The following is a 26321-nucleotide window of genomic DNA, read 5'->3' as shown; positions in this document are numbered from 1 at the left end:
TGAAAGACTTCTTTCAGATCTAATTAATTCAAATTCGAATACAAATCTCTGCTGAGGCGCAAACATTTAGTGTAAATGCTAAAAACGAGTAAAAACCTCAGCAAATATTCTGACATTTTCTGAATGCGTTGCGATTTTCTTTTCAATTGCTTCTGAGCCATTTGTTTATCACTAGATGGCGCTGTATGCTTCACAAACAGTCACGCTGCCAATCCGTACACACAGCAGTTAAACGTTAAACAATCTGGGGTTGCACAATGCTGGAAATACACAATATGCAATGTTGTCGAGTATTCCGTTAACAATTTTTCTTACAATATAACATTTCCCTACAAAAATTTTATTCTTTATTAGCAATATTTATTTAACGATATTAAAATAAACAGTTAAAAGACTTCTTTCAGATCTAATTATTTCAAATTCAGACTACAAAACTGTCAAGTTTGCAAATTTGTCCGCATACCACTTATATATGTGGTATATAACAATATATGCCTGCACAATTCTAGAAAAATATTGAATGTTTTTGAGCACTGCACTAACGATATTTCCTAAAATTAATCACCCCCAACAAAAAAAAAAAGATATTCTAATTAGCTATGTTTATTAAATTATATTAAAATAAACAGGTAAAAGACATGTTTCAGGTCTAATGAATTCAAATTCAGACTAAAAAAACTATTGTTGTTAGTATGAACAATACAAATCTGCGTAATTCAGTCTGATTAGCCGTTTTTTCCTCTCTAGTCTTGACTCCTGCCATTAGTGTTTATTTTCAGCTCTGGGTTTACCTTTGCGCCATTCCAGTCAATAGCAAAACAGCAATTACTGGGGAGGTGGGGATAAAGATACTAAGGCCCCATCTGATAGGTCAAATTGAGATAACCAATGCATTAAAAAAAACTGAATTTCACATCTGTGATATGTATATATTGGACACACTATTATCGTAATAATAATTTTGCTATATATTTTGCAGCCCTAAAACAATTCTTAAAGTTAATGATTTAATGATTACATTTATGCGAACGATGACACTGAATGCCATTTTTAAATAAACTGCCGAAACCTGACACCGTCATAATAAATTTGCGGTGCACAGCTATAAACAATTATCAAACAAAGCTCGTCTCTTCTTGTGACAAACAGCCACAGGACAGGAAGCAAGAACAGGCTGTGTCCTCCTATTTGAAATACTGAACTAAATTTGAAACATTGAACTTGAGCGCACACAACATGCAATGTATAAACAGCCCATGCGGCTTTCCTTTTCGAGCAAGAATAACATTGATCGCAACTTTGGCAGTGGAAATGCAAGTTGGATGTGCGTGACCTGTACCGAATCGCACCATACCATACCACTCAGAGGAAATGAAGCATTACAAGCATTTTCAGTGGTCAGAAAAAACACAATACTGTTTCCATCTAGTGTAAACATGCAGTTAAATATATCTCACGGACACATTTGAGTGGAGTTTATAGAAACTCCTACGTCCTTTTATCATCATTTTAATTTGTGTGGGAATGCTTGGTGCATTGCATGTGTACTATAGATATAAACAAACCAATGTTAAATGGCTTATGGATGACAACAGCAACTATAATTTCCATCTTAATCTGTGTGTTTTGGTGCACCACACTTTAATTACTCTCAAGTTATAGAACCTGGATAGGCTGGTCAACTTCAACAAACAACAAAATTGTTCTATACCTCAAATCTCAATGGTCTGATTGCTTGTATTAGTGCAATATTGTAACTATATAAAATAATAACCTGCTAAATGTGATATTAAAATGCAAAGGCAAACTTTAATAACTGTTAATCTATGGGGAAGTGACTAAAATGATCGATGAAGAGAGGAGTGATGCTGGTAAAATCACTTACGCTTTGTTTTCTCTCACAAATGATTGAGCCAATCAGAATACACTATTTTAAACAGTGCCAGCATTTAAAATGGCAGTCAATAAAACTACTCCAGCATGCAAATAGATTAAACAATGCTATCATGCTTTAGCATTAAAACTGTTAGTGGTATCATTCTTGGTGTGAGCAGGCTTTAGTGCGCTATGATATTAAGACATATATAATTTCATCAGTGATTTTGTCTTTCATAAAACATGTGCACTATAAGTCTTCCAGTATAGTTTTATCTTTGAAAATATATTAAAGTAATGACTATTTTAAAAGATTTAACATTTCAGGGGCCGGACGGCACTAATTCCAGAGACAGCTCATATAAAAAATATATACATTTACCCTAAAATAGTTTAAAACTTACATGTTTAGCGTCTCTTAAATCACAAAATGGATTTGGAAGAATGCTGGTCACCATACAGTTGACGTTGGCTACGGATTTCCATATATCCTATGGAAGTCAATGGCTATTGTAAACTATGATCTAAAGCAGGGGTCACCAATCTTGGTCCTGGAGGGCCGGTGTCCCTGCAGGGTTTAGCTCCAGCTTGCCTCAACACACCTGCCTGGGTGTTTCAAGTATACCTAGACCTTGATTAGCTTGTTCAGGTGTGTTTGATCAGGGTTGGAGCTCAAATCTGCAGGACACCGGCCCTCCAGGAACAAGTTTGGTAACCCCTGATCTAAAAGAATAAGAAAAAAAAGACTTTATTTTTTAATGAACTCTTTTTAAAATGGCGTGATATTCCTGGAAAAACTCACACGGAAGAAAGTCAAATGGGTTTGGAATGGCATGAAGAAGAGCAAATGTTAATTTCTGGGTGAACGGTTTCTTTAACAGAGAGAGAGAGAAAATGAGAGAATGAAAGCTTCAATGAGAGATAAGAGAGAAAGTCTGTGCATTGTGCTAAGCCTCCACTTCAGCGAGTTGGCACAGATGTTACTTGAACGTTCTTTAAACGTTTGGTTCAGGCGGCTCCGCGTTTCCATTGAGACCCGCAGTCTGGGAAGGAGGAGGAACCGTCATGGCGTTGAGTCGCGCCATCTGATAAGCCGCCAGTGTTTCCTGCGATTCTGATGATGGCAGGAAGGAGCTGACGTGGCTCCGCCCCTCTGGATTTTCACTGGACGAAAGGTCGTCGTCTGAGTGCAGGCGAGTCAGTCTGTCCATCCACACGCGAAAGCGCTCCTCGGTCTGTCTCTGCATCGCTGCGAATCGTGTCAGAGCTTCCTCCAAGACTCCGCCCAGGCTCCCGCTGGCCACGCCCAAGTCGAGTTGGCCCCGCCCACGTGCTGATGCTCCAGAAGTGTCGGCTCGGCGATGGCCAGCTTAAAGACAGACGGCAGTGCCGAGAGAGAGACGTCAGACACACAGGAAGGCAGAAAGGAGCGGCGTTATAGCGTGCACACCGGCGAGCATGCTGGGAAACAATCATGCAGCTCTCGCAGTGCATTCTGGGTACATTTCACCATGACTAAAGACGGCTTAAAAGATCACACACTGAGGAACGATACCAACGTTCTGAACCAGCCCTCAGGAAATAGGTGGAAGAACAATGGAGTGTACAAAATTATTTGTATGAACCACTAGTCAACTACTGCCATCATTACACTGGTTTAAGGCTATTAATAACAGAGCAAGGGGTCTCATTTAAAAACCTGGCGTACACACAACACGGGCGGAAATGTTCCCATGCTTAAGTTGTGATCTATAAAAATACAAACCTGATGGGAGAATGTGCACAATAAACTACTAAGCACACATATTTAACTTAAATATAGACTTAACTGAACCACTTTAAATCATCATATGAGCTATAATCATTTATAAGTTAATATTTATTCGGGTGTACATTCATCTTTAGGAAGGTTTCTGTGCAAATTTTATAAATCAGACCCCAGATGACATTTCATAATGCAATTAGTACAATATTTTGTGTTTTATGAGTGTGATTTGTCCTGAGATCATTCAGATTTTTTGTGTGATTTATGAAGGTGATTTTAAAACTATTTAGGATCAGGTAATGAAAATACTAGGTAAAGAATTCATATTAAATTTGCTCCAAGTAAATCTGCCATTCTATTAAATGGCCACTAAAAGACATGCAGAGACCCTATCATTCATTATATATATATATATATATATATATATATATAGAGAGAGAGAGAGAGAGAGAGAGAGAGAGAGATAGATATAGATAGGATTAATAAAATTCTACCTTTTGTTATAAACAACTTTGTTACAAAAATAGAGCGAAGCTTGCAAAACTTACAAAAAAAATCTGCAATATGAATATTATACTTGAATATTTATTCATAAATACAAGATTTAAAAAAAAAAAGAAAGTTTAAAAGTTTAAAGGTGCAGTAGGTGATCTGCCTAAATGCTAACCGCTTAGCATTATATCTTTCAAATAGAATCCCAACCCTGTAGAATCCCTACTCTTCTTATATCATGAACGTTCATCTTAAAGATGAAACAGAGCCACTAGATCATGTAATTCGCCAAAACTTTATAGTACTTTATAATACTACAATTCTGAAAGAAAAACTGGATTATATCTATCACGTTTTCAGTTGCGTGTCAAGCAAAACTTGTCACTAGTCTCACTCCCTCACACGCTGTCCTAAAGCGACTACTGTATGCTTAGTGGTTGGCCAGTGGCATGCAGGAATTTCACTTATTACTAAGCCATACCTACATGCTATTTCAGACTGAATATTCAGAGTAGTAGTAAACAATATAGGAAGCATGTCACAGTCTGTTGTTCAAAAATGAACCAATCGCTGGAAGATTTCAGTTGCTGAACAACACTTCTGTGCATACAAGTTAACCCATTAGTAACAACACAAACTAATTTTTGATTTTAAAACGTTTTGATTAAGCATTTGTTCTTAGCACTGTCACTTGCGTCCACATGACTGCAGCCCGCGTGTGTATCGGCGGATCTGCATGTACAGGTGCGCAATTGTTAAAGTCTACATTTGCTGACCGACAGTTTGGGCTACTTATCAGAATTATGGGAATTATCGGCCTCACAATATTTAATTGGATAAACATTTTGCAGTCTTCTGCTTTACCCAGAATATAAAAATACATTTAGATCATTTACATACACAACAAAAATGTTTCTGAAGACAATCACCTACTGCACCTTTAAGGCAACAAGTTCCAAAAGTCCTAAACTAAAAATAAAAGCCACGTAGAAATTAACTAATTAAAACTAAAATGACCTTTTTCATAAACAGTTTAAATGAAAGCAAGCTGAAATAATAATTTTTAAAACAAATATAACAAAACTTAAATGTAACAAAATAAGCTGACTAAAGAATGACATGACATATAATTTAGTTTAGTTAATAAATAGTATAGTATTACTTAAATTGTTTGAAATGTTGCTAAAAAGAAAAAAAAAAAAGGTCTGAAAGCTACTAAACTGCATAAGTACTGAATAATTATGAGCTCCACAAATGATCACGCATACTAAGAGTCACCTCCTGCCATGTACAGTGTGGTAGTCATTAAGGCAAACGCCCTCTGGTGGCTTGATGATAAAATGCACATGTAGTGCTTTGGACAAAAATGAATAACTTTTCTATGCAAAAAAACTAAAGATCAATGGTGGAAAGAAAAAAAACAATAGGAAAAAAACTGCAGAAAAACTACACACGAACCACAGATAGAAAACACAAAGACGACAAATACTGAAAGACAAGACACGGTGATGCTACAACAGTACCATTCAATTTACCTCCAAACTAACAGCATGAAATTGATCATGTCATCCAAACATTGAGCAAATATAATATTTAAGTGATTGAATTGTTCTCCTCAGCAATGGTAAGCAACAATTTCTTACTATCAAGGGAACAAAAAAGGTAATCCAAATTTCAATTCAATTCAAGTTTACTTGTATATTGCTGTTTACAATAATTATCGTTCCAAAGCAGCTTCACATAACCACATCATTACATTGGTCAAAATTAGAAGAGTTGTAAAGGGTTGGCAGTATATAAATGTAGTTATTCTGCAGTATATAGAGCCTTTCCAAGAGAACTAATATTAACATGTAATAATAATGTTCAGTGAAGTAGATTTGTTTGCATTAAACTGTGTTTGATTTAAATTTGCGAAATGGATCATAGATATTGAAGACTTAGCAGGTCATTCTGCTAGGTTGCTAACAGCAGGGGTCAGTGTAAGGTCAGAGCGCTGCAGTATTTGGACACCGGAAAAATGTTCCTCACCTTCCTCTTTGCATATGATGTCATTCAACATGCAGAGATGAACACACCTGAGTGGTGCAGAAGATCCTTTATGAGTCGGTGTTGCACTGTGTGTGTGTGTGTGTGTGTTTAATCAAGTGTTTCATCATCATTCAGTCAACATGCACCAAAATAAATGCATGAAATGAAACCCCACCATGGATGCTTCACTGTGTGTTGGTTGGTTGCTGTTAGGACTATGAGAAAACGTCATACTTCAGTTTCTGATCTGATTCCAAAACGATACTCAATGCATCAGTTTGTTACAGCAGCAGAAGGCTTTAAGCCTTTATTTTGAAAGTTATATGCACTTAGAAAATGCTAGAATTAATGCGTGTAGGTGTTTGTTTATTTTTCTGGGTTATTTTGATATCGGACAGCTCTTATAGGTCAAACATTTTTTGCTAGTTTTTCAATTAGATTTTTAAAAATATATTGTGCATTTATATTAGGTCTGCTCGATTATGGGAAAAATTATAATCACGATTATTTTGTTCATAATTGTGATCACGATTATTCAAAACGATTACAGTTGAAGTAAAAAAAAATGTTTTTTTTAAATAAATATTTCTCAAATTATGTCTGCAACAGCAATTTTTCACAGTATTTCCTATAATATTTTTTCTTCTGGAGAAAGGCTTTATTTGTTTTATTTTGGCTGGAATAAAAGCAGGTTTAAATATTTTAAAACCTATTTTAGTGTCAATATTATTAGCCCCCTTAAGCAATATATATTTTTATTGTCTGCAGAAGAAACTACTTATCCAGTATGCTTATACAATCACTTGCCTAATTACCCTAATTGAGCCTTCGAATCACACTTTAATCTGAATGCATGCTTGTATTTAGAAAAATATCTAGTCAAATATTATTTACTGTCATCATAGCAAAGATAAAAGAAATCAGTTATTAAATCTATTATTTTTAGAAATGTGTTAAAAAAATCTTTCTATTAAACAGAAATTGGGGAAGGCTAATAATTCGGACTTCAACTGTATAGTTATTTTCCTCCATTTAAATAAAGGGAAATACAATAGAATAAAAATATAAAACAAACCGTGCTTTAAGCATCTTTAATTATAGCTACAAAAGTCCTTCAGACAAGAGCAGTGAGGGATTTTCTCCTTTTGTTGTTTGATTAATGATAAAAACAGTCGGCAGCAGGAATACTGTGTGCCGTCACTTTAAAAGCAGTGCGGTTCTGTTTAAAGGTTTCTCTTTCACATGTCTTTTTTAACTCGTTTGTTTATTACACAAATGAGGGTTAATATTAATAATCACTAAACACCGCGTTTGACAACTATTTGACCTTTAAAGCGCTCGCATTAAGATGACTTTAGATGTGTGTGCTCTGCTCGTCTCTGAGGCTGAGCGCGTGCACACACACAACAGCATGCGGTCTCATTCGCGCGTTTAAAAACATGAAGGATTGGAATGTACATCAATGAATGATGCGCATCCCGTGCTGCAAAAGTTACATTACAGTAGATGCTTTGTTTTTTACGAGCCAGTCTGAGGCGCGAATGGTTTCGCTTTCTTGCTTGCGCGCGTCTAACATTATATCTGAAATAACAAACTTCTTGACCTGATGATAATAACGTGCGCTTTATTGACGTGCTTTTGAAACCCGATCCTGTCAGACACTGACAAACGCGAGAGTGAAGCGTGAAGAAACAAAGGAGAAGCCGGAAAAAAGGAGCACATTATTTTTCAGTAAAATGTCATGTATAACTAACTTATTATCTTCACCTTTTGGACTAATATGAACCGGGAATGACGGAATTACTGTCTAACAGAGGCTACATGTGCTGCTGAAGATTACAGACACAGATAAGAGGTTTTAACTGACTGTATGCTATATTTTGTGTTGTTTTGAACCTAAATACGGACGAAATGTCTGCTGTGTGTTCTTCTGTAGTTGGTAACATATCGGAGACTGTAAGGGGCTGTATGTGATTATATATATTAATTTATTTAGTTATTTAATATAATTACAGACGTTACAGTAGGCTGTTTCGCACTGTCATTGATCTGCAGTTATAATCAAATCATGTTCATAGAAAAGTTAGTAATAAACATTTCTACAAAAGTATTTATGTGTGTAAAGCATCTGTTTTGTGCGAAGTGCTTTTCATATGATATGTAAGTGACCCGTACAGCTTTACTGTAGACATTTCCTCGAACTAGAATGACGTCGACTGAAACTTTCTGTCATACACCACGCCCACCAAAAGGGTACCCTTGTTAGTGGAAACGCAAGTCTGATAAAGGTGACCCGTACCAAACCGAACCGTACGGTACCAGTCAGTGGAAACGAGCCATATAGTACTTGTTCACTGCTGCTCTTATAGTTGTGTAAATTGCTTCTTTGTCCTCATTTGTAAGTCGCTTTGGATAAAAGCGTCTGCTAAATGTAAATGTAAATATGATGCAACAATCGTTTATCTTGATTAACGTTTTTTTATAATCGTTAGAAGTCAAAATCGAAACCGAATTTCGATTAATTGCACAGTCCTAGTTTATATTAATGTATTAGGGTTGGGCAATGTCGATTAATTTGGCATTGTACGATGTCTAATGTGAAACATTGCGACAGACGATGGCATCGTCGTTGTAGGCGTCAGAGAATTAATTATATATAATTAATTAATTCATAACAAATTAATTTTGTAGCCTACCATTTCAACTACCTCTGGCATGAATAGGCAGAGTGATCTGTGTCGTTATAAAGGCGTCGACAAACTTGGTATATGCATGAAAGCAAAAGATTGAAGCAGTGTACTGACACTGTGACAAGTTACCTGATGGATTCAAAAGACCGAAGAGACATTAGAAAAAGACAAGATTAATCAAATATCACATTTAACAGCTATAGTGAGACGAGATCCAGCAGTACATCCTTGATAAACTATGGGACGTGCACTGCTCTCTGGGGTGACTACTGGAGCTCAGAGTCAGACGCGCGCATAGCCTACACTGCAATGCATGACATAAGCTGCGTCCCAAATGGCACACTATGTACTGTGTACTTATGCACTTACTCAACAGCAAAGTATGTGTGTGTAGCGTCGTCCCAAATGGAACATGAATGATTTTTTTACTAAATGGATATTCAAACCGTTTCCCTGATGACGTTTGGCAAATCAGTGAAATAAATGACCAAACTATTAAATAATACCTGACATGAGTATAACCACATTCACCATCAGGAGGCGCTATAATCACTCTCGTAGGAGAAATTTGCTTTCACAATCCAAAATAAATAAAAGTTATCCAACATGTGTGCCCGATAGCTCCGCCCCTTCCACTACGCGAGCAAACCTGAGGTCGTTGAGTGCATGAAGTGTCCATCATTACACACTTCATTTTACCGGCTGAATAAATGCATCATTCAGGTAATTAAAGTGCACTTATTATTTATATAAGTTATAACTTACATAAGTTTCCAGTGTGAACGCACTACTTACACTATTTATACTACAAAATGGCATAGAATAGTGCTTAAGTATGCGATTTGGGATGCACCTAGAGTGTTTGTGTGACGGACGTGATAGTGTGGAAGGAGGGCTTTTCAGAAATGCTCGAATAAACACCAGTGTGGATGTGGATCGTTTTCGTTCTAAAATGCTATTTTAAAACTAAGATGTATTAGTGTAAACAGGGTCTAAGTGTGTATTTTTGCAAGCGGGTTGCTGCTGCAGCGGGTGGCGAGGCGGAGGATCGCGATGCCAGCTCATAATCATGGACGATGACATCATCTATCGACCCAACCCTACTGTCTAAACAGTTCTTTAATATTTTTATTTTAAAGTTAAACCTAAATCTGAAAAGTAGTGTCTCGTGACGTTTTATTTCATACAGAGCAGAGGTGTCAAACTCACAGCTCAGTTTAGTTCCAACCCTAATTAAACACACCTGATCACACTAATCGAGTCCTTCAGGCTTGTTTGAAACCTAGGCTGTTTCTCAATTCAAAGAATGCAGAGAACGGACTTATGTTCATGTGGAGACAGTCCTGCCAGGTCACTTTGGAAGAACGAACTCGGGAGACCGCAAGAACAGCGAACGCGTCATGTGAGGAATAAAATGCTGCGTTTTTCCTGGTGATCACATGACCTACACGCATTTTAACCGAAAATTATTTAAACATTACAGCATTCATTCAACGATTTATAGTTTTTTCCCTTTTCAATATATGTATAATACGCACAAAACCCTTACAAATATACTTTGCACACACAAATAAAGCAGATTTTAACAAGAATTTCAGCAAATAAACACCCTTATTTGTGTTTATGCCTTTATTAAGATTTTCATGTTAACATTTACTTTAACCGTCTCATTTAGGGAAACTCCTGAGACAAATAAGTTATATCTCTGAACTTTAATAATAAATCTATATAAAATAGTGTGCATCCCACCTCCTTTAACCCGTCGCAATGACTTCTGGGACTTCGAGCGAGTTTGGTGCTCAAGTCTGTATCGGTGTGTATTAAGAACACATCCAGGAACTTTTATGCGTCCTCCGTTCTTGAGTTTTGGAGCTGAACTTTGGCTGTTAATGATGACGTTACAGGAGAACACAAGATTGCTTAAGAACGCGTATTGAAAAACAGCCATGCCGGTAAGTGTGTTGAAGCAGGGTTGGAACTAAACTGTGCAGGGCAGCGGCCCTTTGGGAACTGGCTTTGACACCTGTGATATAGAGTGATAATGGGCGGTATCCGGGTGCTCCGGTTTCCCCCACAGTCCAAACACATGCGCCATAAGTGAATTGAATAAACTAAATTGGCCGTAGCGTATGAGTGTGTGTGAATGCAAGAGTGCATGGGTGTTTCGCAGTGCTGGGTTGTGGCTGGAAGGGCATATATTGGACATATGCTGTAATAGTTGGTGGTTCATTCCACTGTGGTGACCTCTGATAAACCAGAGACTAAGCCTTAAGAAAATTAATTAATGTAATGTGTGTGTGTCTATTTTTATGAGTTATTTTAGCATCGAACAGCGCTTCTAGTAAAAAAAAAAAATAGTTCACCAGTTTATATTTACATTTTAGTTTTAATAACTTAATATATTGTTGTGAACAATTTATGTCTATACAGTTCTTTCTTTCATTCATTCATTTTCGTTTCGGCTTAGTCCCTTTATTCATCAGGGGTCGCAACAGCGGAATGAACCGCCAACTTATCCAGCATATGTTTTACGCAGCGGATGCCCTTCTAGCTGCAACCCATCACTGGGAAACACCCATACACACTCATTCACACACATACACTCCGAACAGTTTACCTTACCCAATTCACCTATACCGCATATCTTTGGAATTGTGGGGGAAACCAGAGCACCCGGAGGAAACCCACGCAAACACGGGGAGAATGTGCAAACTCCGCTGACCCAGCAGAGGCACAAACCAACGACCTTCTTGCTGTGAGGCGATCGTACTACCCACTGTACCACCGTAACGCCCTCTATACAGTTCTCATATATTTTTTATTTTTAATGTCTATACAGTTCTTTTAAGTTTAACTTTAAAATAATAAATTAGGAGTAGTTTCTTTAGACATTTTATTTAAGTAACGTTAAGTAACATAATTAGTAATATAATCAATTATAAACCAGCTGCAATTTAAACAGATTCATACATTACATTTTTTGTTAAAAACTATTAAGATGGATACAAGAATTATCATCATTAACAGTGTTACTACTGCTACTACTAATAATAATAAGAATAATAATAATAATAATAATTAAAAAATAAAAATCACATGCATATTAATAAAATAATTTGGTAAAAATTGTCTCCACTGGTTGTCAGCCTCTCAATCATATTCCTTGTATTAATTGTTAAATATTAAATATATGTGGCTCAATACAGAATCATCTGAGAATGATTTGTGATGCATCAGTGAATCGGTTTGTTCAGAACAGGGGTCCATTCTTCGTACAAGAATTACTCCGCTAGCTGTATTTGATACGATCCAGGATAGTTTCCTTCTTCAAAACTAACCCAAGAGTTGTTATCATAGCAACAGGCCTGCAAACTCAAACCTGCTCAGGAAAGGCTTATTTCCTTAAAACAGGACTGTCATTTTAAGTGAAGGTGATACTGAATGCATGTACCAACGGAAAGCCTCAGATTTAGTACAATTTCAGACTTGAAATTGGGGCTGGGGGGGGGGGGGGGACTTATTTTAAACAGCCAGTTATGCCTTATGCCACAGGATTAGGAAACGTGAATACCTTCACGTAAAAAATAAGCTTTAAAAGTAAAAACTAAATAGATAATAATAAAAACAATAGCCTACTTTACTTGACAGAAAGTGTGAAGCCAGTAGAAATAGCAGAGCGATCTCCCCTACTGTCTCATCCAACCGTATGAGCTCTGCCGGAAGCTCCGCGAGAGGCTTCGTGAAGCCCGCGAATTAGATAAAACACCCCGAAAATCATAGAGATGACAGTGAATTAAAAAAGAGAACAGACTGCGAGAGGCACAGTGATGTTCTCATCATTACATTTGTTAGGTCAAATAAATAGCACAGTAAAGATGTCTCTCTCATCGAGCTGCTGTGAGGCTGTCCGCTCCTGTCGCTGCGGTCAAAGATGTGCTAGTTGGAGAGCAAAATACTGGAATGGCCTTGCATGTATTTAGGCCTTATATATAAGAACCCAAAGTTCTGTGTTTTTGACAATACTGCAAGTTCACTAAAACCTGGCTGATAATATTAATGAAATAAAGAGAAGTTTATTTTTTTTTACTTGAATATTAATAATGTACCTCTTTTAATATACTTATTCAGGGCTAGACATTAACTTTTTTTGATCACCAGCCACTGTGGCCAGTAGATTTTCAACATTACAAGCCACTAGCCATTATTACTAGCTACAATTTTGTTATTGGGAAAATATATATAATATGAATAACTATGACTTTGACATGCAAAAATGTCTTGATTCATACTGTTATGTTTACATGCCTACTCATTCATTTCACTTTTTGTGTGTGTATGAGCTTGCTCTAAGTGCATAAGCAAACGGGTTGTGGTTTCATAGTGTTGCATTGCTATTCATTTTTATTTTACATGACTTTTCAGAGCTCAAGAATTTACCAAATGTATCTCTGATCACAGCAAACATAAATAAAATTATTAATAATTTAAACAAATAAAATTAATAATTATTTCTTAGTCAAATTTTTTTTAAATGTGTCAAAGCAAGCAAAATATAGCTGTATACATGCACTTTTTTTCAACAAATCCTCTTTATAACAAACTAAACAATTGACATTTCAGTCATATCACCAGTTAACTACACATAAATGAGGAGTTAATCTCTTATTAAAGCACTTTTATTGTAACAACAGTGATAATTAAACCATATTAACAAAAATAACTATAGCAAAATAAAGCAGGTGAAAAATGTACCATGTGTGATAATGAAAGGACGATCACATGCAAAGAATGTTTAAAGCGAAAGCAACTGCTGCTGCTTACAAAAGAATATATATATATTTTAATCTGGAGCTCTTGAAAGCAGCAGGACTGTGGGTGCGTAAGCATAGCTTTTTGACCAGTCTATTTCAAAGAGAGTTAAATCGCAGTAGTTGCATTTCCAGGCACAGTTGCTTCATGCAAGGAAACGGTAGCGCGCACGTTTTTTAAAGTCGAGCGCATCGCATCACCTGCGATCATCCTCTCATTCGATATTTATCTGCCTTCTTTGGCTCGCGTGAACAATTATTTTTGTCAGTCATGCTGCTTCTCGATTCTGCATATTGAGCCATCCTTATTCAGACCCCCTAGTTCTTCGCGATCGCTGAAGCCAATGCAAAAATCAACAAAAAGTCACAAATTTTTTCGATCCTGCAAAATTCTTAATTAAACGCAAAATAATTGCAAAAAATTTAAAATTTCATAAAGCATCAAATTCCAAACCATATAATCAAATTATATTTCAGTTTGCAATTAAATGTTTTACGTGACTTTTAGACGCTGTATACGCAGTGGACTGTGATGTATTTGAGTGTCTCTCGAAAAATGACGTCTCACCTGCCCCCTCACAATCATTACATTACATGGTGGCGGGTGTTTTGCAGCTTGTGCAGTAAGCAGACGCGGATGAAGTGCGAGTGATTTACATGTGAAGTCAATGCAAAGATGCGATTAGACATCCTGTGGTGCAAATCGTGCATTTGACGTGCTTCAGATTGCATAAAGTTGGAGCAAACATCTAAAAAACTGAGAAATGGAACAGACAGAAAAGCAAGCAGCTTACAATGATGGAGATTGATTCAAGCATGACAACCGCTGGACTTGACAGAACTGAAAGACATTTTTTGTACCGCGTATGGCTGGTATTATGATGTTCATGAAATCAATAAACAATTTCTTGTAACTCTTTCCCTGCAGTAAATGAGAGAAAACCAAAAAGCTTCACTGCAAGGAGTTTTACTGCAACCGTGTTTTAGGTGAATTACGGTAGGGGAAGCCCTAACGCATTTTCCGAGTGAGGTACATGTCAGATGCTCCGGGGAGCAAAATCTAAGCGAGAGAAAAAGTTTGTTCATAAAAGTTATACAGTTGCCTTCCTTTGGCTTAATCCCTATCGTTTTAGATCTTGTCTTGACAAGAGAAGAAAATAAAGAAGCTTTATTTTTATAGTTTGTGTCCTTGTTGTCATTGTGTCAGACTGCACACCTAACATAGTAGGCTACCTAATATGGTAAATAAGATTATATGTTTTAATTGCAAAATTGTCCGCAAATTTCTGGGAATTATCGCCACAAAAATCAGTCATTTTTATTAAAAAAAACAAAACAAAAAAAAAACTAGGGGGTCTTCTTATTGTTGAATTCTGCTTTTAAGAAAATTATTTTCAACCAGCCAAACTGGCTAGTGAGAGTGTCTGTCTAACCCGTCTCAGCTGAAATCCACCCACATTTGGCAGCTTAGCAGGTGTTAATGTCAAGCCCTGTACTTATTGCAATAAACAAATATGTATTCATAGGTGTGCATTTTAACTTTTCATGCATCAAATATGGACTCCAAACATTTTCTTCATTGAGACATGTTGAATTCTTCCTCCATCATTTACAATGTTTCCAAATTGCATTGTTAGTCATTTTTCTTACCAATTTTTACAAGTTTTATCTATTATTTTCTGTAAAGCTGCTTCTGACCATGACATGTCAGCACTAAATGGTTATAAGCGGCGTGTTTAAGGGATTATATACACGACATCATTTACTCTCTTAGGTAAGGAGAGATCTCGACTGAAGTATTATGCTTAGAGGGAAAATGTGCTTAATACATTATTACATTAAGAACACGGTATTAGGTATCGGTTGCAAAAATCCTGATCGGAGCATCCCTAGCTGTAATCGAAGAATAAATAAATCCAGAAATTTTTATCTGAAGATCCAAAGAACTCAGAGGTCAGTTATAACAAAAGATCTAGGATTTGCCAAACCATCCTACATATAGGCCTGTCGTAATTAAATAAATCTTGCTGTGCGATACATTGTCCCAGAAATTATTGTGATTAGTTATTTAAAAAACATTTTATGCCACTGTTTAATGATTATACCGCAAACTAATAATGCGAATTAGGACAAATAAGTCAAACTTTTCATTCTTAAAGCTAAATATTAAATATAAAGCCTAATATAAACGTTGACACTGTAGAATTTACATGTTCCAGGTCCAACTGTACTTAATTCATTTATAGTCTGCATGAACCGGAAGCTGCCACTGTTTTTAATTTTGTCGTATTGTGACGCAGTTCCAAAGAGTGGGTGTGGCTTGTTTTTTCTACTGAGAGCTGATTGGATGTGGTAAAGTAGATCAGGAAAAGGGTTTGGGGAGATTTATTTCAACCTAACAGACTCCTCCTCCTCACCACCACTTCTGTTCGCTGTCAAAACTGACAGCTGGTGGGGCGTGGTTAAGCATGTTAGCCAGGCCCAGTACCTCAGACAGACCTAATCTGAAAATTGAACTAAAAACAAACAGGAAGTGCATTTTCAGATGTTAATTTTAGATTACATGGGCAAACTATTTTGTTTTTCTCTTAATGATATGCACAGATGTATTGTCCACCACAAAACTAGCAATGTGAGCTACATGTGTACTACAAGCGAGGTACGAAGAATGGACCCCAGGCCATTACCTGTGTGTCTGTTTGTGTGTATACATGTGTGTGTGTTTGTGCAGTTACCTGGTGCGTGAGAGTTGATTGTCTCTCCCTCGTTGTCGGATGAAGCCGTTAAGGGCGATGATGAAGACGAGTGCGCTGTGATGTCACTGTCGCTGGTGCTGCTGTCCTGGAGCACGTCAGGTTTGCGTCTGGCCGCCGCCTCCCTCTTCTGCCGCAGCTGCCGCATGCGCTGCTTCTGCCTCTGGCTGCGCGGTCCTCGAACCCGCACTCGACCATTCACCTGTTTCTCCTGGCAGCGGTTCTTCTTGGCTGCCATCGCGACAGTAGATGTGTCGCTTTCTGAATGCGAGCGCCGTGACTTCCTGCCAGCTGTTTGAGTGGGTGCAGCTACTTCCTCTGCAGATGATAGAGTATCAGAGTCTCCAAGATGACCAGAAGACGAAGGCGACCGGAGACAAACTGAAGAATCGCTGTCTTCCTGCGGGCCTGACTGGGTAGAGCTCGGGACTGGAGCGGTTTCCTGCGGCTGCCCGGGGGCGGAGTCTCTGTGGAGCTCCTTTAGTAAGCAGGGCATTGAGAGCAAGCCGGGCGCTTGCTGTTTGTCAGGACTCTGCGAGCTGATTGGGTCCTCGCCGGCCGGAGAGCTAGTGGGTGTGGTCTCTTGTCTCAGTGGCATGTCCTGCTCCTCTGCTGTGGCCCCGCCCTCTGAGGGGCATTCAGGGAGCTTGTTGGCCTTCTGGGCATCAGTCATCTCTGGAGGGCGGGGCCAGGGGTGGAGATTCTGAAGTGGCAGTTGCTAGTCGATAAACGGGGGCGGCTGACCTGGAAAACAACAACGGGGTCAATTTAACAGATGACTAATAGGGAATTTATTCAATTAAATTATTAGTTACATTTCCTGTAACTATAAGCACTGCACCGCCTCCATTTTAATATGGAAATTAAGCATTGAAGATAATTATGACCAAGTAAAAATGTCAGACAACTTCTAAAGGATGATTTATACTTTAAAGGCTTTTATACTTGATGCGTTCCCCGTTGTGATATTCTTTAAAATGACAGTGGGCGGTCAAAAGAAAGCGACCATAAAATCAGACATACAAACATACAAGTAGGAAGTTTCCAGAACTTTGTCATATCATTAATATAAGTCAAGATGTTTAAACTAAATATTTTCATTATTTTTATACATTTTTTTTAATGATTATAAAGATTTTTATAACCATTCATGATTTTTTTAATTCAAACTTTGATGCATCACTTGCTTTTGTTCATATCTTGGACAGTTTTACCTATTAGCCCCTTTCACACATACAGACCTTTCCGGAAAATTACCGGTAAAGGTCTGTATGTGTGAACAGGCCCTTTTTGAAAATACCGGTATATTCGTTCCGGCAATTTTAAAAGTTGTAACATTAGCGGTAATTTGCCGGAATGCTGCTCGGTGTGACAACAGAAGGAAAATTGCCGGAAAGAGCGCATTCACGTCTTGAATGCGCTGACGTGAGACGTCTACTTTAGCCAATCAGAACACTCAGACGCATTCACATGCTCGTGGTTTATGAAAATAAAAGCCTTTAAATATTTTTCCAGACACATTTAGCTGCTAGATGTTAGTCAGATAACGTTCCTATGTTCCTTCTTAATGCCAACTGTGTAAAAAGTTATCGATAAAATGCTTATGATTGTTTTACCAAGTAGCCCCTTTCACACATACAGACCTTTCCGGAAAATTACAGGTAAAGGTCTGTATGTGTGAACAGGCCCTTATTGAAAATACCAGTAAATTCGCATAAAAGCTGCTAGATGCATTAAAAAAAACATATGTGCATAACTGAGCAGGATAAACATTTTATTTGATAAGATGCACATAAACTGCGATGGAAACACTTTTAGCGAACAAATTCCAGTATGCGCATTTAGGTCATGTGATTTTGTTATAAGACACAGTGTTTCCTCGAGGATTTATTTCCAGCTGTGGCGGCAGGCCTTTTACAGACCTACCAACTGCTTATGGCGTTATTTCAATGACAAATGTTGTAAGTGCAGTATTACAAGTCGCGATAGCCTTTATGTAATATGAGCAGGCGAATCTCTTTGCATGCGCGCAGATTTCCTCTGTTCGTGGACAATACTTCTTGTGCGCCCTCAAATATACGCTGCTCGAGCTCAGATTTTCTTGTGTGCTCTGAAATAAACACTGCTGAAGTGAGATTTAGTGCGTTTATGTAACGAGTATATCTCCAACATTGATTAGATTTGCTAGGAATATTTATGAATGTCTCCAATAGACCTACAGAGCGGCATTAATGCGTCCTGAAGTAAAGTGAAATGGCTATAAACTCAAGCAAAATAAAGTCATTGTATGCAGAACCACAGACCTTTATCTAAAAATAAAATATAATTATATAAACTGTGTTCATCATAACTGAAAGCTACCTCGTGTTTGCTAGCCTCCCGCATCATGCACCTGTCAGTCAGTCAGTCAGTCAGCATATCACCTTAAACGGTGGAACAAATAACGCACAGCACTACTACGATTACAGAAAAGTTTGCGCTGTTATAATTCACTTACCTCTTAATAAGTTTTGGTGCGATTATAACCCACTATTAAAAAAGCGGCTGAATGTTTTGAGTAAGAAGCTGTAATATAGCCGTAGCGGGATAAATTTTGGTGTGGCGCCCCGCTATGGAAGAATATAGCGGAAACCATGAGATATCTTATGATATGATAAAAATGTGTGTGAATGGACAAACCTGCAGGCTGAGCACACTGTAAAACATCTGAAATGTTGTTTTGGTCATTCTAAAACGCCTTAACCGTTTCAGTATTAGTGTTATTATATTATTAATGACATCAAAAATCAAGGGTGTCTGTGCTCCGAATCGCACGCCTTCAAACACTACCCCGCGTACACTGCGTGTCAGGATTGTCTTCTGAGGCGTAAATCATTAATTAAATGAAGAAAAGATTCACGTAGCTTCTACTGCAGCAAATTCAGTTTTTGCTGTTAATATTTGGCGCCAGATAATCAGGAAGTGACGATTTTGTTCACTTTGACTCGTTGGATGGAAGCAGCGTACTTTATTCACACGTCTTTTATGCGATAATCTAGCTTTGGTATAAAGTTAATTCGCAATTTTGGAAGGAAACATAGCTACTGCAGTTTCATCTGGATAAAAATAAATAAAAAGAGATACACAGTCTTGATTCATTATATCAGGACTTCACAATGTCATTTTAAAAACCAATGCAATCTAAAAAAATGGCTTTTATTATGTTTATTTTATTTATTTGAAGAACTTACTGAACATCCAAAACAATGCTGTATGCTAGCCTGAATATGACTGTTGTATGTGCAAACATGCAATGGTATTTTAATCAGTTAACAACTTATGAAGAGATTATAAAATGTGAAAAGAGTCAAAACAGCATCAGGAATGCCTCTGTTAAAGATCCGCTGTGAGAAGATGCCTGGATTGAACCGTATGTAATGAGCAACACTGCAACAATGATGCAAACACCAGGTATTCTTGAACATTCTGTAATTTCATGGCCGGTTTTGGTTCATTTAGATGTCATGTTATATTTATATATCAATTCAACCACACCAGAGTTTGTTTGGAGTCTGATAGCCATGTTTTTAGCACTTTCGATCTGCTATTTTTAATGAGATCAAAACTGTTTAGGGTGAACGTACGCTAGCAAACAGCACATTTAAAACCGTGTACTCTCTGAGAAAAAAATAAACATAAAAGTCTAATTTGTGAGATTCAAGCATGCAACTGTGATTAAAGGGCACCTATAGTGAAAAAATCTACTTTTCAAGCTGTTTGGACAGACATATGTGCATGTATGGTGTATAGACCGTCATATTGAGATGATATAAACACAGCCAGTCCTTTTTTTTCAATTTAGCAACATAAAAACAGTGGACCAATTGGAGCGGTTTTCAGATCGACCGCAACTTTATGTAGGAGTGCGGTCCCCCCGCCCACCAATATTGATTGACAGCTGCGTATTAACATGTCCCGGTAGTCACGTGCAATATCATATAAACAAGACCAGACGTGTGCAAAGCAACCGGGAATAAAAGGTGTGTTCAGTTCGCTAGGATCATCAATCATCATTAAATGTGATCAAGAGTGAGTTTCACAAGTTTAAAATGTTTTAAAACAGAGCATGTGTGTAATGAAGTACAGCGATTTAGCTTAGCTTTACTTCATCAGCACAGCCGCGTGTCAGAACAATTATAAAGGAAGACGCTTCAATCCCGGTTTGTGGATGTTAAATCAGGTTTATTTTGTTCATTAACATAACAGATATCCATACAGCAGTGGAGATTAACCTGTATCATGTCACATTTGCGTGCAAAAAGAGTGCAAAGCTAAACGGGCGCTCTGTCTGTCTGTCCGTCTGTCTGTGTGTGTGTGTGTGTGTGTGTGTGTGTCTGCTGCGGTGTGTGTGCGCATGCATCTGTGTGTGCGTGCGCGTGTGAACTTTGCGTGACTCATCGATGCAACTGCACAATAAATACTCATTTGTAAAGTTCTTACTGTAGTATTTCTCACAAACGCTAAGTGAGATCTGCTTCCTTTAAGTCTGTCTGTTATCTGACGCAGCCGAGGGAGGAGATTAAGGCACGCAGAAAAGCACATAGAAACGGTGGGCGGGGAGGACTAGCCTTAAAGAAGCAGTACACCAAAACCGCCACCCAGTACAAAAATGTATAAATAGGACTTTAATAAAAGGTATAATAAATAATCTGATGGGTGTTTTGAGCTGAAACTTTACAGAAACTTTCTGGAGACGCAAAACACTTATATTAAATCTGAAAAAAGGGCTAACCTACGTGCCCTTTAAAATAAAGTCAGAATCACAAGACAAAGCTACAATTGTTTTATTGTTAATGTAGAGAAAACCATACAGCTGAAACTGAATTTGTTTTCATAACTGATGAATTATGCAACATTTAAGTAAGGGTTGGGGCTGCACAATATCTAGTTTGAACATTGATATGTCAATTTGTGTATCCGCAACAGTCACATCACAGGATTAGTTTATTTATTAAAAGACCAAAAGATAATGACATTACATTTTTCTTTATTTTTTATTTTTTTATTATAAATTATACAATGATGACCATGTTTTTTTTTGTACGCTTGACTGTTCAATTTCTGTACCTGAACACCACAGAAAACCATAAAGCACGGATTATTTAACTTTTATATTTTAGCTATAATTAGGGTTGGGCGGTATATCAAGTTCTGGGAATATACCGATATGATTCCCGATGCGGGATTATCCAATATCTTTCATATCGATATGGTTTGAGGCCACATGTGCGCATTCTGCGTGAAACACACCACTCCAAGGTAGCACGCGAGCTCCACTTGCACAAATGAGCTCATCCGCAAATGAATGATTCACTCCATGAGTCATACAAAACATACGCGATGCAACATACGCGATATGGAAAATCATGCAGTGCCGGTGTTGTATCGAAATCTGACTCCCCCTTAGTCACACAGCGCCTGCAGCTGTCACAGCGGTTTATCAGAAACCTTTTATCGAACATTTCTTCCTCAATTGACAGCAAAAACAAACATAAAAGCCTTGTCGAATTGACACGCAGCACCTGAATGTGTTCAAAAGAATTAAAAACGCCAAAATGGGACAATTTTATACCGCATTTTGAAAGTGAAACCACCTCATATTCACAGATTAGAAGTTCAGTATTTATTACACGACCGTCTCTTTACATTTACGTTAGAACACATTTAGCTCTGCGTTCTGATCTGTTATTGCATATTGACTTCTCATTATATTCTATATGTATTTATTTATTATGTTTAATTGATTTATTTAGTTTATCCCCTTAACAGGAAGACACGATTTGATTTGTGTGAGCCTATAGTGTACAAACGGTTAGTGGTTTAAACTAATAAAACTTTAAAAAAATAATAAAAAAATTAAATAAAAAAAAATTAAAAAAACACGCATGTGTCTTTTTCTATTTTAATATTTCGCTGTTAGCTACTCTTTCAACAAATAACAATTTAAGAATGATAATTATAATGACGATAATAACAGGAAGGGAAACCCCTGTGTTTGAATTATATTTTGCTCAAAAACTGTTTAATAACGTTTTAATGTGTTTTTATTGTATTTTTTATTATTATTGTTTACTGTGCTTTGTTGTTTTTACTTTCTTGTAAGCGCTTTGGGCTTTAGAAAAGCGCGTTACAAATAAAATATATTATTATTATTATTAATAAAGGCTTTGACTCAAGTGACCATTTATGGGAAAATACCGGAAATATATCGTATACCGTCCTTCCTCCTAAAAATACCAGGACATGATTTTTTTGTCCATATCACCCAGCCCTAGCTATAATTGCTTTTTTGTATTTATATATACACTTGTATTTTATTATAAGTTATGTAAACACGCTGTATAGAAAAAATACTTCAATCCTTCTAAGTGAATGAAATCTTTCCAAATAGAGCCATTCAATTAATCTGGTGAAATAATATTTATATTGCAAGATATATCACAGAAAAACTAAATATTGCAATGTCAGATTTTTCCAGTATCGTGCAGCCATAGTTATGTGTGCAGTTTTAAATGAGTAAACAAAGCTGATTTAATTGAGTGAACTCCCAAACTTTGATTGAAATCAATATAAAAAAGGAAAGTTCAGCTTTAACTGGTATTTTTTTGTTTGTTTGCTACTGTAAAGCGCTATATATTGAAAAGGTGCCTATTTTAGCACCACTAGGATCATACAGTCAGTGTCTTTGGGTAATTAGGCAGAGCACTGCACTATCATGCACCAGCAAAGCTCTTATCAACCTTACTACATGTCATCCGACTTCAACGGCCTTGAAACCATTTCAAAACTTCATGTGCATAAATATTAACATCTTTGAGGCGTTCACTTGTTTAATAAGGTTCAGTCACAATGCATAAATGGGTGCACAAGGCATATCAGATTAAATATTGTGTATAAAACACAAGGAAGATTTTCAATATAACAATATATATATATATATATATATATATATATATATATATATATATATATATAACAATATATATATATATATATATATATATATATATATATATATTTCAATATATCCAGAACTTCTGAGTGGAAAATATATTTATAAATTCTCATTTATGTTTTCCACAACCTGAACAATAAAACACTGCAGTCCTAATTAAGAGTAAACAAAGACAAACGCATGTCATTCATTAACTCTACAGCAGCATTCTGGTGAGCTGAAGACTGGTCTGAATTTGTAGAGATGCAATGTTTTGGCAGATTTAGTCATTTGTTGTTTACACAGATCTGTGTGAATATTTTTTTTGTTAGTACACCAAAATTATGCAAAATCAAACTTGCAAAACAGTTAAAGTGCAATGTTTATACAATACAAATATAAGAATTTGAAATATGTCTGTCACATTTAGCTTTTCCATGTATTATTAATGTGACATCTGCAGATATATAAGGTAATTATGGCTTATTTATTTAGTTACAAAATAAACTCCAAAATAGTGCTGGGCGATATGGCAAAAGCGCAAAATTATTTTCATATTGAACGACGATATACATTTCGATACAAGATGTCAATGCTTCCAGATTCAAAAAGAGTAACCCAACAATGACTGAAGGCACCAAAATTGGAGGGACCATTAAATGGCATAACATTTCCGGCTGATTAATTCAGCACACTTTTACATTCCCAGTGTTGCACATTTCTGCTGTGTGATTGGCTCTTAGATCAATACAGAGCAAAAAAAGTCCAGAGATTATCATTGTTATTGACAGAAATTATCGCGATTCGATATAATATCATTTATCGGCCCAGCCTTACTGGAAAATATGTGAAACTAAATCTATTTGTGTATATAAAAACCTGGCAGTAAAGAGATGTTCTTATTAGGGCTGCACAATATATCATTTGAGCATTGATATCGCAATGTGTGCGTCCGCAATAGTCACATTGCAGGATATGCAATGTGGAGTTGGAATTATATTTGATCAGAAACCCCAGGTCAAACACATGAGATTTGTGGAGACACTGCGAAATTTAATCATAATAAAGTAAACGGTTTATTATTTACTAAGTGTTTTAGGACGAGTCCGTTTGTGAGCATTTTAAGAGAGTTTAAAGCATTTTAATAGTGCATTAAGTTTAATAGAGTCTTTTTATTGAATAATTCATATAATGAAGATACTGCAATGTTATTATAAATTTGATTATGCGGTTTGTAAAAACCATAAAGCACTGTTTATTTCACAATAATAGTTGCTCCATTGTGTTTATGACTGCAGTTTGTTTATTATATGTATACACTAACTCACATAAAAATACATTTTTCAATTTCAGTCCCAATAAATCTAATTGAATGACTTTCCAAATAGAGCTAATCAAGTCATCTGGTGAAATTATATTTATATCGCGATGTACATCTCAGAGAAAAAAAAATATTGCAATGTAAAAATATCGTGCCAATTTTCCAATATCATGCAGCCCTGACTTATGAATGAGAACCAAATATTAACATTACATTTTATTGCCAGATGGTACTTTTATTAGTATAGAACATTATTTAAAGAGTTTAAATGCTAAAACCTCCAAACGCCATCTGAAATCTTCCTCTAAAATTAGCAATTTTTTTTTGTGCAGGTTTAGCAAATTCACTTCAATGGAAACAAATGTGCTCTTTACAGTGTCTTTTAAGTGAAATAACTGAACAAATATAGTAGGCTGAGAAAATGCTCATTTTTGAGGAACATTTCAGACGGCAACTCTTCAATTATAACAAAAACTGTAGCAATATGATCTTAGATCAGCCATCAAAAGGAGAATTAAACTGACATTTGCAAATGCATAAGCCGGTAAATATGGCTTATTTATTCAGTAACAAACTTCAAAATATATGAATATAATATATTTGTGTGTATATTCACCTGGCAGGAAATGGGACTTTTTATTAGTTAAAACTATACATTAACATTACATCTTATTGCCAGATAGTACTTTTATTAGTATGGAACATTAATTAAAGAGTTTAGAAGCTAAAACCTCTAAATGCCATCTGAAATTTTCCTCTAAAATTAGCAATTTTCTCAGGCTTCTGTGTGCAGGTTTAGCAAATTCACTTCAATGGCAACAAATTTGCTCTTTACAGTGTCTTTTAAGTGAAACAACTGAACAAACATAGTAGGCTGAGAAAATGCTCATTTTTGAGGAACATTTCAGACGGCAACTCTTCAATTATAACAAAAACTGTAGCAATATGATCTCAGATATCGGCTATCAAACTGAGAATTTATAATAATAAATACTCTGGAAGCTTCCTACAAGATCTCCTCAAATTCATTACGACAGCAAGTGACACAATATCAACGCTTTTTGGTGACTATCAATTGTGTTTTAACAAGAATTTCTATAACATTAACAAACGTTAGCTGACTGCTAGTTGTTCGCGCGGTCACTGAAACACGAACCGCGCGCAACACGCACGCGCTTCAGACCGGTCTCGCGTGCGCGCTCTAATCATATCGCAATGCGTGCAAACAGCGAACTGCAATTAATAACGTATTTAATGGAGTTCATCTGCAACAGTACAAACTCTAATTTGCAATTAACAGTATGCATGCGTGTTCTTAAAATACAGTCAGTTATAAAGCAGCGCGTGCACGCGTTACAGTGCAACTCTAAACCAAATGGAGCGCGCTTAAAACACTACAGAAAGTTAAATAACGTAAACATACGTGAATAAATGTTGCATCGTCTGAATAGAGGCACTGCAGCACATACACTCATCCTGCGACACACTGTTGCTGAAACACCTTCAGTCTGCAAGTTGCTCGAGTGCTCTTTGCTCTCGTATTGAGTGGATACAGCCTGTCTACATGAATATAATCATATTTAAACGCGCGAAACCGGGACAGGTTTGGGTCA

General features: G+C 36.7%; 1 protein-coding gene across 3 annotated transcripts in view; it reads right to left on the bottom strand.

Annotated features, from left to right (window-relative positions):
- ark2n (arkadia (rnf111) N-terminal like PKA signaling regulator 2n) overlaps positions 1-26321 on the bottom strand; it is a 41839-nt gene that overhangs the window by 15268 nt on the left and 250 nt on the right. For 2 of the 3 annotated variants that reach the window (XM_056446221.1, XM_056446222.1), the window contains exon 2: positions 16397-17158. In XM_056446221.1, the coding sequence (XP_056302196.1) occupies positions 16397-17087 (691 nt within the window). In that variant the 5' untranslated portion in view covers positions 17088-17158. Of the gene's footprint in view, positions 1-1049; positions 3245-16396; positions 17159-26321 lie in introns of those variants that run through there. The other variant, XM_056446220.1, reaches the window with a different exon arrangement.

The sequence above is a fragment of the Danio aesculapii genome, chromosome 21 (genome assembly GCF_903798145.1).
Source record: "Danio aesculapii chromosome 21, fDanAes4.1, whole genome shotgun sequence".
Classification (NCBI taxonomy): domain Eukaryota; kingdom Metazoa; phylum Chordata; class Actinopteri; order Cypriniformes; family Danionidae; genus Danio; species Danio aesculapii.
This window is presented reverse-complemented; position numbering and strand designations above follow the sequence as displayed.